This window comes from Ruditapes philippinarum, unplaced genomic scaffold (genome assembly GCF_026571515.1).
Source record: "Ruditapes philippinarum isolate M1 unplaced genomic scaffold, ASM2657151v2 ctg97_1_1_1_1, whole genome shotgun sequence".
Classification (NCBI taxonomy): domain Eukaryota; kingdom Metazoa; phylum Mollusca; class Bivalvia; order Venerida; family Veneridae; genus Ruditapes; species Ruditapes philippinarum.
In genome coordinates, this window is record NW_026859231.1 from 41,325 (window position 1) to 61,355 (window position 20,031).

Sequence of the window (20,031 nt, forward strand, 5' to 3'; positions counted from 1 at the left end):
CATTTGGAAAATCACATCATTTATTTTCTTCTTATTTTCATTTGGCAAAGATTGGGGAAAAAATTTCATCCATTTAATGCATGAAGTTACATCCATTACAACTTCCGTGCCATGCTTGCGTGTGTTTGGCACAAAAACAAGTTATTTCTGTTGGAAACTAGATCAATTTTTGGACTTTTTGAAAAGCTAATAATTTGGATAATATATGTATATATCTATCTATATATACCACATGTGTTTTGCTAATTTTGCCAGCAAAAAAGAGATACAAACAAAGAACGACTAGCGCATACCGGTCTACCAGGTTAAAATATCCTAAATTTTAAGGGGAGGAAACTGTTATGAGACAAAAGAAAATACCAAAGAGAGTTGTCTTTCTTTAATAATCGAAACAGCTGTTCGTGCATGTACCGATAAAGGAGACACAATCTAGACAACTATTAATACAGTTTACAGTTTTAGAGCAAAGTGCCAAGGGTTCATAAATTATTCCATTCCAGGAGAAACAATTACTTAAAAGTTTTTTTGTTTTGTTTTTTTGTTCAAGATGTAAAGCACCATTACAATGGAAGTCAACGAAAGATATATTAGCACGGCGGTTGATGCGAACCGTTGCATGACTGGTTGGCAAAGAGTGATACTTTTTCATTGACTCTTTGCAGGGGATCGAACGTATAGAAATTCGTTTTTAAGCCAGGTGAAATGGTACGATACGAAGTAATGGCGAATTTAGAATGTAAACACACGTCAAAGTGATTTGCTATATAAATTGCACATTTTTTGAGGATCATGTGCGGCTCTGACCTTTACATACTTCCTCGAAATAATAGAAGTTTGGATTCATTAGTGGAAAAATTATTGAAAGTAAATTACTGATTTTGTGTCGGTGAAAAAGTCATAAGATCAAAGCCCATATCATAAATGTTAATTGCTATTTGTACCTATGTAGATACTCATTATTGAGTTGCATAGCAAAGACTTTTGTGCAAAGATATAAATTGGCGTATTGTTGTCCACAAATTTATGTGTACGAAGAGTGTTGGTACGATAAGATAACTGTACGCTACAAAAGGTTCGATAAGTTTGACTGTGTTAATAACTACTTAAAATTATATACCATAAATAATCTTCTTTAATTGTCTTGGGAACTAGCTTTAAATTTGTCAGTGCTTTTACTGTTTCTTTTTTTGTGTGACTTGCTTATACATGTAAATACTCACTAGGTTATGTTACCTTATTTTATTTCAAGATTAATCTCCCCTTTAATCTCAGATTATTGTGATAAGTTTTTGTATTCACTCTGTAGATTTTCGCTCCTTTGGTATTTATAACTGACAAAAATTATAAAAGTACTACAGTACAGTACAGTACAGTACAGTACAGTACAGTACAGTACAGTACAGTACTACCATGCAGTTTATAAAAGTGCCAAACAGAAACTTCATTTAAATTTTTTCTTCACTTGCATTGCTTATGTCTGACTCTTGATATTTTCTTTTGAATGCTATGACCATACCCATTTAACTATGATTAATTGTTCATTCAATGAAACTATTTTCAACATACCTGCAATTAATTGCCAATACAATGAGAACAAAAACTATCGTAAGGAACCAAAATTGTTGCGTACATTTAGTTTATCGAACCAACTATCATGCGTACTGTAATAAATACGGAAATACTGTAGATATATGCGAAATAAATAGTTTAAATTATTCGTGCATATAGTTTTGCTATTAATAGTAAACATGTTGGTGCTAAACTAATCAAATATCTGTTCCAATAAATGTGTTTTTGTTTTCTTTTTATAAGTATGTCAGGTTGCCGGTGGCATTTGAAGTAACAAATAACTTAATAACTTTTTCCTTACAATGAAATACATATTGTTTTTTTACTGTCATATACAATTATATTTTCTGCTCCTCGTGCACTACTGCAGTATATCATTCAAGCAAAAATTACAACATAAAACAAATATTTAAAACTAACAGGCTCTTACCCACGTTATTTGTCACTTTCCCTCGTCCCTCCAGCCATTAAATTGGCCCGTATGCACTATTTTCACATCGCTTTAAAAAAAGGTATCCGAACCTTTACCACGTTCGCCCCATTTTACCCAAAGAAATTTTTTAAAAGATAAAGTGCAATAAAATAGTCCCAATAACCACAGTCGGGGAGAACGCTAACTTCATTCCACAAAGTCATCTCTGTTTCAAAAATAGGCATTATAAGGTGGGATATTTAAAAGTTAAATTTTCACTTTGGGGCACGGTCTTTAAAAAATTAAATTTGGCTCTATTTTAAAATTTTGCTGCCCCGCAAAACTTTCTAAAAATTTTAAAAATATGTTTGTTTGGCTACATTTAAAGTTTTCATGTATGTTTTTTTTCATTTTATAAACACCATATGAAAAGATTGCCATTTTTTTATTTCCTATTTTAACCCCCCAATTTGTCATAATTTTTTTCTTTTAAAAGGAAAGTCATGTTTCCCCCTGTTTTATTTTCTATGAAAAGGTATGTGATTTTTTTTCATTTATTTAACCCGGGAAAGCCATGTTTAATATTATTAACGGAAAAAGGTGTATGTTTATATCTATTAACGGAATGATTTACTTTTTGGGAAAGGGATTTCCAAAAGTTGAAATTTTTTATGAGGGAGAAAAGTTTTGTCCAGTGTGGGATTTTTATGAAAGGTAAACCCAAATTTTTTAATTTTTTATGAAAGAAAGGGGCATGGTTTTATTTAAACTAAAGGAATTTTCAAAAGGTCATTTTGTGAGAAAAAAAGAATTCAAAGTTCAAAGTATTTTAATGAACCGGGAATTGGGCAAAAGTTTTATTTAAAAAAACGCCATGGAAAAAAACCCGGAAAGCCCTGTTTTAAATTTCCATTTAAGAAGAAATTTGTGTTTTAAAATTTTAAAGAAACGGAAGCAAAGTCCCTATCAGGTATTTTCATGCCCCATCAATGAACGAAAAATCATGTTCTTTTTATGAATGGTTTTTCCAAAGTTCATAAAATTTTTAATAATATTTTTCATGTCTATAAAGGGAATATCGTTTTAATCTATTACGTAGCCATGTCCATATTTGTAAAAAAAATCATGTCCATATCTGTGTAATTTAGAGAAAATTGTGACTCTACACGTACATATCAGGCAATGTCTGCTGATCAAAATTTAAGAAGATTTTTTGAAATTTTCACCGAGAAAACAGATTAGAAAGCTTTGACATATTGCGATGGATCAATTATATTCATACACACACGTAGGTTTTGTAACTCTTCCCGACTCTTCTTCACAATGTAACACCAGTTCTTTCCCTTGATGAAAAAAAATATCGTCACAGCTCAGTTCACCGGAAGCTATTAAAATGCTATTATTTAGAGTACTCGTGCGTTATGAATTTTTAGTGAAAACATGCTTGATAGATGTAGCCTTCTTTTAGCTTTTTTCTCTCTTTTTTTTGTGCAAAAAAATAAAGCAAAACAGAAAAACCGCGTAGTCATAAAATGGCGGAACGCGAGCATGAAAATAAATGACTCTAGATCTAGTATAAAACAAGAGCAGTTTACATATCTGTTGCATATTATAATAATAAGACAACAGTCTTCTTTCGCATTCTGTTGAATTTACAGTCAATTTTAAGTCAAATTCAAAATAAGCATTTATTTATTAGACGCAACATTGTACGTAACGCTAAAACGTTTGTAGGGCCAGGTTAGCTTAGAACGCGTCAAGAAATGTTAGAAAATATAAAGCAGGATACATTATCTATAGTACGTCTGTTTATGTAAAATAATTTTGTCTGCTGTAGAAGCTGTTGTCAATGTTTTATAGTTGTACAATGTAAACGGACAGATCCAGAATTAGCAAATTATATCCTGTCTTTTACACTACCATATATAATGTATTCATTTTTTTTAATATATCTTATTTCATTTCATTTACTTATCTATTTATTTATTCCTTTTTTTAATAAAACATATATGTTGAATTATTTATCTCCCATGGTTTGTAATATACTGACTATGCTTTATATAAACAAGTAATTTCTCTTGATCATGTTCATCACCTGAAACTGAAAGAATCACTTATTTTTCTTCATTAATATATAAAACGTTAAAAAATGACACTGTTTCGTACGCATCTGTGTCTACAGTGATTTATTTTTCATAGTGAAATAAATGAATTTTACGTTACCATGTACAACATTATGATTAATATTTCTATTTCAAATGACCTCATTTATGATTTAATATTCTAGACATTTCACATATTCGCGTGCGATATTGGACAGGTGGTATGCTATAATACTTATCTAATTAATTATGCAAGATAGTAAAGTCACGTGACACTGGTAAACCAATAGAAATATAGCAAGCTGTCGAGTTATTGATCATTTCCCTCTAGCGACGGACTGTGCATTATTGGGAATAGACGGCTCTCATTTTGTTTTACTTTTTTCATTATTATTATCTAAAATAAAAGGAATTAATACACAAAAAACACGTAAGTTCATTCAAATTTTATAAGGATAGCACTTGTATATTTATGAAATATATCAAATAATAAATTCGTCATACATTTTTCCTGAAGAGAAAAAATACCTAGCGACCTCAGTATTATTTTTTTCGCGTATCACTTTACTTCAATCAATATTTTGTCAGGTAATTCCTGCAATAAGATGCGGAATTATTGTCCTCACATGTGCTGAACTGAAGTATAAAAATACTAAACTGCTATAACAGAACTACTGTAATCTTTGTAAAAAAAAAACACGATGAAAATTTTCTGTTTCTGTGCCCGCAAATTAAATTTAAGAAATTTGAGAAGTTTAATGCGAATAAAATATTTATATTTTTACTTAAAAAATCACATTAACAGTACAGCCACTAAAAGCTTATTATAATATGTCTGACAAAAAAGCTCTAGTTCAGTCCCAGGCTCACAAACTGGGGTATGTCTTCATAAAGCGTGCGCAAAATAAGATATTTTTCACAAATTTAAGTTTTTTTCTTGCTGTTGCCTTTTTGTTTATGTTTTTATTATGTAAACAATAAGATTTCATTAACGTATGATGATTACATTGATCTAAAGACCGTTTTTCTCTTCGACGCCATTTTATATTTTGTTTCGCAAGGTCAATGACGATATAAACTTATTGCTTAAGTCTATGTATTTGTTCAAATGCGTAACAGTTTAGGTATTTTATACATTTAGTTCATGATACATTGTTCGAATGGTTCTTTTCTTCTTCTTTTTTCATACAACTGTTTTTTGCTCTGTTAATGAAACAGCGTGCCATTGTTGAACTGTAGGGAAGTCATATTTATATCTAAAATACAGTTACAATGCCACGTTGTTCTATTCATAATTATGAACAATGTATAGTTACATCATTGATAAAAAAGAAATGAATACCATATCAATGTTCTAAATGTTGCTCGAAATGCATATATTTATGTATAGGTCAATTTATTTATAGAAGTCGCACGCATGCGTGAAATAATTAATGTTTTTGCAGAAAAAAAATACCAAAATATTTGCAGTGGTCTTTTAAGCTTATGGCAATGGAATTAACTAAAAACTTAAGTCAGTATCAACTGTATTTTTTATAAAACAATCTATCTGGGTCACATATTTAGATGATAGATCCGTATTATAACTAACTGTCAAGTATACATGTAAAGTGACTGAAGAAGGATGTTAAAGGGCATGAAAACGGAAAAAATATATAAAGGGCTTGAAATTGTAACCCGGAAAAGTAAAATATTTTAACGTTTATAGTCATTTTCAAATTTAAAATTTATTCAGATATATTTTATTGTGTGAAATAAAGGCATAAAACAAAAAAAGGGGTTAGGTAAAAAAGCATATTTGTTATTGGCCGTCTTATAAATAAAAAAAACCCGAAAAAAAACCCTAAATCCCAGTTCTTTTCTTTTTGAGGATATATTTTTAAAAATTTTTTTTTTTTCTTTAATCCCGTGACAAATTTTTTTCAAATAATTTAAATTTAAAAAAAAATAATTTATAAAAAACACCCAAATTTCATTTTTCACTTTTGTAAAAAAAAAGTTAAAAATTTATATTACATAAATTTGGGTTTTGGTAAAAATCAATGTTGGACGTTGCCTTTGGTCATATATTAAACATGAATACTTACTCTTCCACATGTACTATTATATAATTTAAAATTGAATACACTTTTATCTACACACCGTTCGTTTTACCATGGTATAACAAAAAAATCATCGATTTCTAAGGAGAAAGAAAAACAAAACACATTCTATTAGTTCACCAGGAATGGTCTTGGATATTGACATATTAAATTAAGTATAAAACTGAATCATACCGTATCTTGACTCTCGCAAACTCCGTGCTATGAACTCATGAAAAAACAATCAAGACATTTGCATTGTGATGAATACGAGATGAAGTCAGTTTGATATGGATTTATTGCATAGTTATGATGGACTAAACAGATTCCCCGCACGTCAGATCCCATCATGATAGACTCATCAAAACCCTATCACATTGTGATTACCGTCCGCCCAGAGAATGTGATGTTAGGCCAAATGAAATAATATTGATTTTTCACTTCTACCATCTTCCCTTTATCTTTCTTAATTAAGTTTAGGCCAAATTTCGTTTTATTTTCTTCGTCTCAATGGGCTATGTATCTTAATAAAATTTGTATGAATGTTGAACTGCCTCAAAAGATATGATACGCTGATGTATTTCGACACAATCATAGTTTTGCATATATTTGACGACTAAGGCCCAATAAATGTGTGGATAAGTTAAAAAATGTTGGTTTGTAATTCCAGAATTTACGACATAAGGTAGGAAAGAGAAAACATGTTTATATGTGAAGACTGACTAAATTGATATCTAGTTGGTAAAAAGCTCTCAATATTCCACTTTATTATCTACTGAATGAAACACAGTCTTTCTAATTATTTGATTTAATATTATTCTTGTTTTTGTTTCCTGATGAAATGATTGTCTAACTTCCGTTGAAGTGAAGGTCTATTACATTTTGAATGAGTATCTTAAAATAGATAATGTCTTTTTGAAAAAAAAACTGTTTGTTTTCTTCTCAACGAAACAAGTAGTCCTAGGAAACGTGAAATTTGAATCTAATATATATTCATTGTCAATGAACTCAATTATCTATCATGAAATAAAGGGGATCTATATCCGAAAAGTCTACAAAAAGCTTTTTAAAAGCCTGCAGTGTGTTTACAAAGAATGTATTATATACTCGAACAAAATGAGCTCATTTTGAAGTTTGTATAGCTAATGTATACGATGATTATAAAGGAACTTTGTGTCTACTTACTTACTCTGTTCATTGTTTCTTTTATTGTTAAGCTAAGTGTACACATGTGTTTTGTGCTGTAGTATAAAACCGGGAGGTTTGATCAAAGAAAATGCGTTTAGATAATACAAACGTTCGTGGGATATTCAGATGATGTTTGAGTGACTCAAGTTAATTAATTTGCATTTGTTGTACATGTAATGTATTGACGTATTTAAGTACACCCATTAATTATACAACCATAGATTTGTCATATGAAAACACATTGCAGTCCCTAACAGGTTGGACTAAAGCCTGGTTTCTAGAATTTCAATATCATCTTGCCGAACGCCAATTGATTGATTAAAAAACTAATTTAACTTGCAGAGCAATAATTTCTCGACCAAGAACAAATTTATCTTGCCGAGCGCAAAGACTCTTGATAAAAAACAAATTAAACTCGCCGAACACCGTGATCTTTGTTTTAAGACTGACTGACACTTGGGCTCGCCTCTCAAACATTTTTACTTCGTGGATAAGGTGATCAAGATCTGTTGTTGTTTTTTTTAAATCAAAATACTAAGGAAAACAAGGCATATTATCATTGGCAATGTCGTGCAAACTATTTTATGTGAAAAAATGAAGAAATTATTTATACGCACGGTCGCATTATTGAATAAAAATATCACATACTTAATTAGCTGAAAATATTTCTTTTTAAAGTAAAATAATTTATAATTTTCTTCAAAGCCTGTATTTATTTGGTTGAACAGTTTTATTATTCCAGCTGCTAATAGGTTCAATAAATATTTGGTAAAATCGCTTGTTAGATCTAGAATTTTACTAATTTACCGTGAACGAAAATTTCGCCCGAAGATTGATCGTGAAATGATAACATAGTACATAAGTTCAACAAATATTTATACAATAAATTTATTTAATGTCGATTTATATTCGTACTTGAATACTGTATAATTATACTTAGGATATATTGCCGTCTGCTTTTTAACTTTGTTCTTTGACGTATTGTGTGTGATAACCTCTGATCCATTTTCAAAATTCCATTCTGCATGTGGGCCAAAGGCCGTTTATCACGGAATGGCACAAACGTGTCCTATTGAAGGTTCTATAATAATTACCGTGTAAACACATTTGCGGATGTTTCCAATCTCAAAATTTTATCGTCACATGTTAAATGATGAATTAAGCTTTAGCCGGTGCTGGGGGTCGTGGACGGTTGCTTGCACTTACAACTTGTGTCAATAAACATGCTCAATCAAACCGAGCCTTTTCAATTTTGTCGTTTTTGGCTTTCTCTTAAGATTCCATTTTTCTCTATTTAATTATATACATTGTGTTCAGTAAAAAGTGAAACATTTAAGCCGTCAATAAGATATTCATGTATACGGACAGTTCGGACTTTTTCGTATCTGTATCACACTTTTGGTATCATGCTGATAAATTTAGCAGAAAAAGCCAATTTATGCTTTATTACATTTTAAAAACTAACGTTTTCGTGTATTTTTTTAATATTGGAATGATGTGATCAAAATGAAAAACAACAGAAACACTTCACATAATCACATAATTATTTTAAATGTAGTTGTCCATCTTTGAACATTGTGAAACTTACTTTTTAAAGTGAGCAATACAAGTATATATAGGAGGGTGGTCCCAAAATGTCGTAGAATACATCAATTTTTCTTGAACCCGACCTCATTACTAAAATACAATTTAACAGATATGTTCATTGGTCATTTGTGAATTAACCTGCTCAGCATTAAAATTATGGAAACAAAGTGATCCCTCGGAAGCATTAATCACAACAAAATTACAAGAGTATTGCAGACTCGGTTTCATTGAGTCTGTACATGAGGGATAATGAATACGTGCAACATCCCTCACGCCCCCTAGCACCGGCTTGAGCGGTACTCAACTCTCAACACTTAAAAGTGCTGGCATCAATGATCCCGAAGGACCAGAAAAATATAAAAGCCAATACTTCTTTTATGAGATTGACTTACGAAATAATCTTTCATTTTATACTCAAAATGACAATTTTTACTTAGGAAATAACCTTTTATAAAGTATATTCTTTTTCAGTTTTATAAACATTTCCCTTCCCTAAATATATTTTCCGCTGTCATATTGTTCATGATTGGTTTTAAGTAATAAAACTCTTGATGTAAATATTGGTATGATAGATAAAACAATTCAACGCTTACTTTCGTATAAAACTTCAACTTAAGTGGTCGCCTATTTGTTGTGAAATTGCTATGTAAATTAAATTGTAAGATAAAATGGAAATGAATGAGATGTACAAACCAATTTAGAACTTGATAGATAACATTGCTGACCATATATAGATCGATATCGGACCAGATGTGAGGTAATTAGATTGTCAACCTAATTATACATTCCATACATGGGGAAAATATCACTCAGTTGTTTCAAGAATTGAACATGTGTAAGATAATAATTGCTCATGCTTAAGATCTGTTTGTTTACAAACGCAGGCGATATTTGTCCACGACCTTTCACTGAGGAGCCAAATATCATTGGACTTTGGCATATGAATTTAGGCAATAACAAAACAATATAAATTTTGAACAAATTTTATAATACCAATTGATACGTTTATACCTGTTCATGCCTTCTTAAATGTTTGGCATTTAGTGTAATCATTTAATTACAAAAACATTTGATATTGCATGTAAATAATTACTTTGCCTACCTCTGGAGGTTAGATAGGAAAAAACTAATAAACATAATGTTAAGAATTTAGTAAATAACTAACAATTTCTTTATAAATATTTTCGCAAAAGATTTAAAACGATTAGGAAAACATAATTATACTAGTATTTAATGGTTTATATAAAGAAGTACTCGTATATTCAAAATGGTACAAAGGTATACAGTAAAACTTGTTTGTCATGGTGTTTGGGCTGCCAGGCAGTGAAGGTCTCCACTTGCAATAATGTCACTCATACATTGATACCTGATGTCACCTGATGTTACTTTTGAACATTTTATTGCTAATCTCATCTGAATGACAGACCACTTTTCTTTAAAGACTTTGACCTTTCGAAAACGTACAAAAAAGAAACAATGGCTATTATAATAGTTTTTTAGTCAAATTGTCTTGTTTCGTACATTTCCTTATTTTGTTTATATTTATGTTTAAAATATGTCAGAGGGCATTAAATATTCTGGAACAAAGAAGGAATAATGAAGCACTGCAAGTTATTAAAAAATATAAATATAAAGTAGTGGACAAAACAATAAATGACGATATTGGGTGGAGGGTTTTACTTTACTTTGACTTTACTGGCAGTTGCTAGGCCTCTCGTACCAAACATTTAGAAACTGCTCTGTGCATTTAATTATTTACTAAATGCTTGCTCCATTATTCATGTGGTATTATTCGAATGAATACATCTGTTGGTATTCTACTACAACTTCATAATTCATATGTCTCTAATGATTATCTTAACATTTATATATCCCGGCGCGCGTTCCATGTTTGTTTTCGTATGAAAATAGCTCTGTATATAATTTATTTCACTGGATATAATTTATTTCACTGGATGCATTAATTAAATATTTACATGTTAACAAAGTATTAATATTAGAAATATTTATACAAAGGAAATGTAAATATAATTCTAATTTACCTGTGGTAGAAAAACAAGAACGCTTAGAAACGCGCGTCAGCTGACGACTAGGTCTAATTACTTTTATTGTCATTCTTCCGAAAAAAAACTTAGTTCCCTGCATAACAGCTGCTACCTATTGTAGAAGCTTAAATAACCCATACTATATTCTCATGCTATCTCTTTGTAAAATATGTTACCAGAGTTTTAATACAATAAAATTCACCACTGGTGAAAGAAATTTGAAAGAATCACATGGTGTTTCTGGCAATCCTCGTTACAACCCTCGATCCCCTAGGTTCGAATATTTCGATCCGAACCGCAACATATGATCATGACATATTATATTAGTATGTTATTTTAAAATGATCCCCTTTGAGCTTTCAGATATGAAGCAACAAGAACATATTGTTCTATAAATAGGCATTATTCATATATAAAAACAACAACAACAAACACCATATAAATACAGCATAGAGAAAAATACAAAGAACTCTTTTTTGGTACAGACTGACAGTAAAACATAATTATGATTGACAACTGTGATTGAGTAACAATAAAGGGGAATGTAATTACCATTTCTCGTGGAGGTCTAAGGGGACGTGATGTGATATCATCATCTAATAATACGCCTGCATTGATTTTCAGGCAGTATAAGGGATTCTGTGGGAAAAGTTACTCTTAGCGGCTACTCTTTCATTACGTTACAATGGTGCCAGTGCTAATTTGTATAAACTAACGAAAAATGATAATTAACATTGGAACATTTTATAGCACATTTCTTGCTCAGTATTTTTCTGGGCAGAATATTAGCTAGGACACATGTTGATGTACCTTTAATCATTTTGCGAAAAACCTTTATTTCAAAATGAATAAACACATCGGCTTCGTTCTTGTCTTCATAAAGCAGAGTCTTAAATCAATTACTTATTCAAGACTTTTCTTTTCTTGTTTTATTTTCTACTTCATACTGCTTCATCAAAACTGTTGAAATGTTTCAAAAATTGTTCCTTTAAACTGAACAAGATATGCCTGTAAATTGAAATGTAGGGCTACAGTTTAATACTTAAGCTACTTCTATACTTTCATCTCGTGATTTAGATACAATTATTTCTTCGTTTTTGACATTAAAGACAGCTAGATATGTAAGTTCAGTCAGCAAGTAATTGTTTCTTAAATACACTGTGAAAGCTTTATGACAATTTGATGAAAGGAGTTTGACAAGGAACAATACTATCTCTAGAATGTCACCTCATGTACATAATGTGACATCCGCGATTACATAGATACATTTAACGTGTTTATAGACATGTACCTTTAAAGAAAGGTTTTATTTCCTTATACCGGTGAGGCATTTAAAGTGGATTGGTCTACAATGGGCACCTTTTCCATTAGTATTTCAAATAAAATATTTTTGGAAACAAAAATGTTGATAAAGTTCACCTGACATTATTTTACCATTTTTTTATGAAAAAAATAACATGAATCTGGAGGCGTGATGCTTAAATGGTTTAATATGAAAGATATATGGTGGTATTAATACTTGACTTGAAAACACTTAATTATCCACTGTATATAGATATATTTTATATTGGATCATGTATCTCACACTTGCAAGAAAAAAAAAACATTTATAAATAACTCTTTCATGATTTGTTTATATTTGATTCTAAAAAGTACTTATTATAGACCTTCTATTACAGATCAATTCACTTTAATTCAGCATGTTCGCACACACTTCATGATCTAATCGGTTCATCAACACAACAGTGAAAGTATCTTTATGTTAAACTTTACTACTACAATCATACAAACACCTCATTACATAATCGCTTTTAGAAATCCCCCCCCCCCACACGCACACACAGTTACACAAACACGTATTGCTCAACCCTTATCGTTCTGTAAATGACGGTTGTGAGCATTTGGCCAAGCGGGTGTGGAAGTCGTATAGCCTGACCAAGCTTTTTGTTAATTAAATCCCTTAATATCAGATCAAATGAACCATTCTAAACTCAAAGCAACTCATTGAGTGCCAATTGATTTATGAAAATATTATTTAAATTATATTAAAAGATTCACGTACAAAGGTATTACATGGTTACAATCTATATCGTATCTTCATATCTTCATTCATACTACTCCGAACAACTAATTTCGAAATCATATTCTTTACACATAATTTTAACAAACCCTTCCTTCATAATACTCGGAAACGGACAGATTTTCTTTGTATTTTCAGTTTAAACAATGGCCAACGTAACGGATATTGAAGAGATAGTTAAGACATGGGCCTGGAATAGTTTTGTCAAAACACGAGGCAAAGATTATCAGAAACTGAAATTTGACGAAGTTAAGATGGAGGTCAACTGGTCAAGGGTGCGCTTCAATCCGTCACCACCGGAATACTCGGACACCAGTATGGTCGATCAGCCGAATTCTAAAATTGTTTTCACGTCGACATTTGAGAACAATACAGACGCCGAACAAGAGCATTCCTTTACAACAGAACGCACAACATCCTGCACTTCAACGACATCCATCTCCAAAGGGTATACGCAAGGTTTTAATCTGGAATTAAAACTGGGTCTTCCAGATGATGTAGCAAGTGCCACAGCTGGATTTGGACGAGAAACAACAGTCGAAAGCACTGAAGAAACAACTAAAGAGCAGACAATAACATGGGCAGTTGACAGTAACATTAAGGTTCCACCAAGACACAAAACAACTGCTAAGATGGTAGTGAAGGAGAAGGAATTTAACGGAAAGTTCAAATTGAAAGTTAACGTACGTGGAATGGTAATAGTAACATTCACAAATTTAAAGGAAAACAACTGTTACATTCATTCGTCTGAAGGAGATATATCACAAATTCTCAACGATGCCAAAGGATATACGGGCTACAAGATTGAGGGTAAAACTGCTATCTTTGACATTGAAGGAAGTTCCAAATTCCGATTCGGAGTTGAACAAAGAGTGAAAATAGACGAAGAACCATTGTAATGTCTCTTCAGATGTGCCATATGAACTTCTACAAATGTAAGGACCATATTAATGTGATATAATAAAAAGGTGATACATAGTGCCTGTAGTGATCTTATTTATCATAATCAAAGTCACTGAAATCGTGAATTTCATGAAAAATATGAAACGTCACCGAAAATATATAAGTGTGTTGCACAAAATTTTACAAATAACCAGATTATTTACTTAGAAGTGCGTTTTTTATAGATTATTTATGAAAATAAGTGAAACATAGGACCTGTAGTGATCGGATTTTAATTCATATATTTACCATAATCAAGGTAACTGAACTCATGAATTTCATGAAAAATATGACACATCATCTCAAATATCAAAGTGTGTTGCAAAAATTTTACAAATAACCAGATTATTTACTTAGAAATGCGTTTTTTTTGTAGATTACTTTTATTTGGTTTTCTTCATTTTAGTTCTCTATTCGTTTACATGTCTGCTTATAAAATTGTTGCTGTGCAATTTGAGGATTTCTTGCAAGAAATAGCTCTTCTCTCTTTGATGACACAAAGATTAAACTTACATTTATCATTTTTATATTATTTTTGTACATGTATTATTTACAGAAATGTTGCACTTTACATTTCTTGACAAACAAAATCAGTGATATTGTTAAACAGTATATACACTTTTATTTTGATTTTGTAAATAAATTTCATATTGCTAAGTATTTATTTCTGAAATCCTGAAAATGGGCTGATCCGTAGACAGCAATGAAATCAAAAACATATATTTAAAAAAAATCGTAGACTTGAGTTTACTGGGTTTGGTTATGAGATAAAACCTGTATAAGATGGAATACATCTCATGCCCCCATTCACCGATTAGAATGGTTTGAACACTAAAAGTATTGAATAGGAACAGAAAAAAAACACATACATGAAGTACGGCTTCCAGTAGCCTTATTGCTCAACGTCTACAGTATTTACAGTGTCGACTTAGTTGCTTTTATTAATTTAGTTTTGTTCTCTCTTGGGAAAACTAGAATCATTGCTCGAACTTTGTCTATATGGCTTTAAGTTTCCAAAAATAGGTTTGCCACTTGACATTTAAGATTATAATATTAGTTAATGTTATTGTTTTTGTAAAATATTTTAAACATCTCTACGTCTAGTGTATAATAAAGGTTTTGTGAACATCTAATGTGAAACATTCTATTAGTATACTATTTTCCTTTGTCCATCATCATCGCTGATGATGCATTTTTTCGGTTCTTCAGACCATTTATTGCTATACAATGTATTTTTATAACTAATGACTAAACATTTAGGACGAGCTTTGTCTCGGTGACATTTACCAACACAGCTTATATGTACATTACATTAGTTTATATAAATTTTGCTGTAATTTTTCAACATTTTTCATTCTGGTAATGGCTTGTAAAGAACAAATCATGCATAGGCCTATAGAAAAGAGAACGTTTAATAAGGTGTTTAAAAACTTTGTATTGAATTCGGTACAAAACATATACTTTTGATCTCAATTCAAAGATTTAAACTAAGACGTATGATTTATGCAATGGTAGAAACATTGTTTTATCTGTTTATTGTAAATAGATTAATATGAAGAGCTAAATGATTAACATTCCATATAGAAAGAAAAGATCGCCCAAATATTTTCGAAAAATCGAGATGATTATCAGACGTATGAGCTGGTTAAGATAGGTAGGGGATCTTCTTCAATAGTTACCAAATATGAGGTTTGGTACGTTTACGTCATCGTCTACAAAAAAAAAACACCAAAAAAAACGCCAAAGAAACATTGGTAGCTCGAAACATAGCCTACATAAACATAATATATTTTACTTCAAAACTTCAAAGATGAAAAATGATCTATTCATTTGGACAATGTGGGTGTAATAATCTATTTGTGTATGTCATTCTAAAGAATTTCATTTTATCCTTTGATAGGTTCGCTAGAATAAAAATGATTGAAATCTGAGTAATAGTTTTATTAAAAATACTTATACATTGCAGTACATTTTAGTGAAAAGAATGAAATCAATAATTTATTTTAAAACTGATATGTTTTGACAAGAAATTCGAAACTAATTTGACATTTTGTTTATCATTATTACCTATGTTTCTGGAAAAGGAACCTTTTCTAACTCATAAATTCAACTTAATTAACATTTCTTTAATCAATATTTCATTTTTAAATGATTAAACGATAAGGTATTAATAGTTAAAACCCTGCATAATAGATAAGAAACTAAAATTAACTCCTCGAGTGACCAATGAAATAGAGGATATTTCATCATATTTGTTTAGTTCAGTGCAAGATCGGAATATATTTCACCGAGTGAGCACCAAAAGGTATATTTCACGAGTGGCGCAGCCACGAGTGAAATATGAACTTTTGGTGTTCACAAGGTGAAATATATTTCGATCTTACACTAAACTAAACAAGTTTTCTTTTTATTATATGCAAAGAAACGTTTTAAAAAGACATTAAACCTAATACTGAATGAAAAGCGCGCCAAATAATAATACAACGGGACGTCATTTACGACGTCACGTCATTAAGTTGGTACCCAGTACTGTGCACGCTGGTATTTCACTGAAACAACGTAAGGGGCTTAAATTCAAAACAGTGAAATTATCAAAGTGGTAATTTCACTGTTTCAAACAGTGAAATTACCAGTTTTATATCACTGATATATTTCTATAAACCACCGAAAAGCATGTAATAAATGTACCAAACTAACTAGTATTAGTTTGGGTTAGATTATTAACATTTAAAACTTAACTCAACATTCCATTCACGGGTTAGAGTACCCATATTTCAAATTCGAACAGTTGTCCGGTTAATATCAGCCTTTTTAAGAACGAGTTCTATTTAGGGGACTCAGCACGGCAGACCCAGGCATTTCTTTATCAGACAATAACATTTTGACAGAAATTATAATTTTAGGAATTTTCATCCTTTGGAACTATAAGTTCGATTCCCTGAGTAGACAACTATAAAATTATATTGGCTGGGTTTTAAATTTTGCACCCTAGATAAGTTATTTAATGTAACAGAAGAGAAGTTGAACTGTTGAGACTTTCAGGTGGACAGCACCTTAATATTTGAAAATGACCAGCTTGAAACAACAGTGCATTACAGTTTAAGTTAAAAAATAAATCTATTGATTTTTTGCAGGAAATGTTTTATTTGTTCATTTTCTAATCAATTTGGCCACGCAGAATAAGTGCAGAAACGAACATAATATATCAAAGTTGGTCAATGTCAATTTTATAAATTGTCTAGTAATTTTCCGTACAAGTATACCTAATGCATGATATGCACTGTTGTATACATGTATTTTTTCAGGCCTAAATATTTGCAAAAAGTAAAAAGAAAGTCTGTGGGAGTTACCGTATCCTGACGTGTGCAGTGTTACTGTGAACATTGTATAGACTGACAGTGTAATATAAGTATGATTGACAAGTGCAATTGGATAATTAGAGGGAAGGGGGCAATTCCTGTTTTCTAGATGAGTCTCGGAAGACATAAACTGATATTATCATGAATATTATCATGAATTATCTTTGAATTATGAGAGCTCATTGATTTTCCGTGTAACAGGGTCTGCGAGGTAATCCTTAGATTATATTAGAAAAGACTGTTCCATTTATGTTGTGCACAGAATGATAATGATATGGATTTTATGACAAGAAAAAATGTTTAATCATCAAAAATAAGTAAATATGCTTAAAACAATAAACGATCTGCATTGCTTATTCATTGAGAACGAATTACATTTCTCGACTTATAAGCTAATTTATGGTTATCAACCGTTTATTAATACACTTGTTACTATATATAGTAACAAAATTGCCTATGATTTCAACTGATTATGAGTGTCACGTGACCTATTATGAGTTTGCGGCCCGGGGCCGAGAACTAGTTATCAGCCCGCAGAACATGTGCACGTGCACAAACTGAAACAATGACGTCATATTTTACGTCATCAAACAGTTAACTGTAAAAGTGAAAGTAGGTTGTCAGCACGAATCGCTTTATTTTTATTATGAGAGCTTAAGCGTATTTAGTACGAACACATTTTTGTTTCTATTGAAATTTGAAGAAATAATACGACAAATTCATTCCGAAAAAAATGAAAATAAAACCTGCTTCTAGATTCTACTGCTTTGAACACACAAACAGTGAACATCTCTGTACAGAACAGTAGAAGAGTAGACAAGAATTTCAACGAAAGAACTTTGTTGTTTTTTTTAATTGCTACTATTAGATCTACCAAGTGTATTAAAGACATTAACACACGTCAGAGTAGGGCCGGAAGGTGATAATCGGCCCTGAATGAATAATGGCCCTCGGGCTAAAGCCCTCGGGTCCATTATTCATTTTGCGGGCCGATTATCACCTTCCGGCCCTCTCCTGCCGTGTATTAACCTCTTACTAATGTATTTCTGCATGACGTCATAAAAGGCCAATTCCAAAGGCTAATTAAGATCTAACTTATTTCTGCTTCATTTGAAACAGAAAGTATTTCCAGTTACTTCAGGTGAAAAAAAGAAGAAAAACTCAGCGTAGTCCCTTTAAGGTGATGGATATTTGATTCCAGTTAACTGTAATTTTATAAGCATAAATTAATAGTACTAATTTCTTTATAGTAAGGAAAAAAAGCAAGTTGCCAGTAAGTTAAATGTCGATGCTTTAATGCTAAGATATGAAAAGCCGTGTTGAATTGATGCTATCAAATATATCGATAATTCTACGAGTGTATCACATATTGTACTTTCCCATTTTTCTAATCGTCAAAAGCGTGTATTAAAATGGAAGTGTGTTTAGTTTTTATGATTATATATAGAGCTTTTTATATAGCCTTTTTTGATGTCCTTTTCAACTTTAAAAGATCGCTTTTGTATAAGGTATGCATGTTCCATTTGTTCATCTTTCCAAGCCAAACAAACATCCAGTATATTGTTATATTTACCTATAGTAATTATGATAGTAAATTAAGACAAGAGAAATATAAAGCTTATCTATTTTTACCTGTAGAATGATAGAATGAGAGACACGCGGCGGCGGCTAACATTCTTCCGATTAAAGAAATAGTTTCATCTAAACTGAAACAGCTGTGTTTTGCTTTCATTGTTTATGTAAATGATTGAAAGAAAGGGGAAATAAACAATTGCTATTAAGTAGATAGTTCAAAGCATTTTTGCATGTTCTAGAATAATATGAAAATGAAATTGTTGATTTTGTAATCAACACAACACAAATACATACATGTATAATTAACTTTTGAATAATTCAAGAAAAAATAAAGTGTCTAGTATTTTGAAGTAACGTTATGTTGCAAAATACACATTTAGGAAAAACCCACCGTCTCACATTTCCATCTATTGCAGACGAGCCTAGACACCAAAATTAATACAGTAAAAACTGCACAAGATGTCTTTTTAGGAATGTCCTTGATGATTCTAGAAATTCTTGAGCATTTTTCTAAAAACTGCATTCATACAAGCAAATTTACTATGTACAATTATAACATAACTTTATTAATGTCAAGATCGTAATCTTGTTTTAGGGCCACATGAGTTTACAGCGTTACCCCAATTTATCAGGTAACTTTAATCTGGTCCCGTTTTTCGCTTTCTGGTGGCCTTCATTATGATGTCATCAAGTTATACCGTCCTCTGGTGAAGTGAAGCAATAAAGAGAAACTTTTATGAGACTCGAAATCGGAACCTCTCGGTCCTCACATATGACCATTGCTCCCTATTGGTGTATACACAACCACAAAGTCATAAAAATAATTTTCCTGCATTGGATGAAATTGTAATACTGGACCCTGAGAAAAAATTACAGAAAACTAGCACTGTTGGTGTAGTAATGGAAATTAATAATTCCCGGAGGTAATAAGGAAATGAATGTTTTCTGGTTGATTAAAGACGACGGAAACTTGATCTAAAATGCGATAAAACACTTCATGAAAATTGCGTTCATTTTCTGCCGCATAACGAATTAACCATTCTTCATAATTTTAAACCCTGTGATTTAATCAAATGCCACTGCATTTCGGT

At 31.2% G+C, this 20,031-nt stretch overlaps 1 protein-coding gene across 2 annotated transcripts; it reads left to right on the forward strand.

Moving 5' to 3' along the window:
* Positions 1-129: 129 nt before the first annotated feature.
* LOC132755717 (uncharacterized) lies at positions 130-14,663 on the forward strand. 2 transcript variants are annotated; one of them, XM_060746634.1, is made up of 2 exons: positions 130-140; positions 13,203-14,663. In XM_060746634.1, exon 2 carries the CDS (start codon positions 13,211-13,213, stop codon positions 13,961-13,963), a length of 753 nt encoding a protein of 250 aa, XP_060602617.1. In that variant the 5' UTR covers positions 130-140; positions 13,203-13,210; the 3' UTR covers positions 13,964-14,663. The 2 variants fall into 2 exon arrangements, with proteins under 2 accessions (XP_060602617.1, XP_060602616.1); XM_060746633.1 differs by lacking the exon at positions 130-140 and adding an exon at positions 4,372-4,513.
* The last annotated feature ends 5,368 nt before the right edge of the window (positions 14,664-20,031 follow it).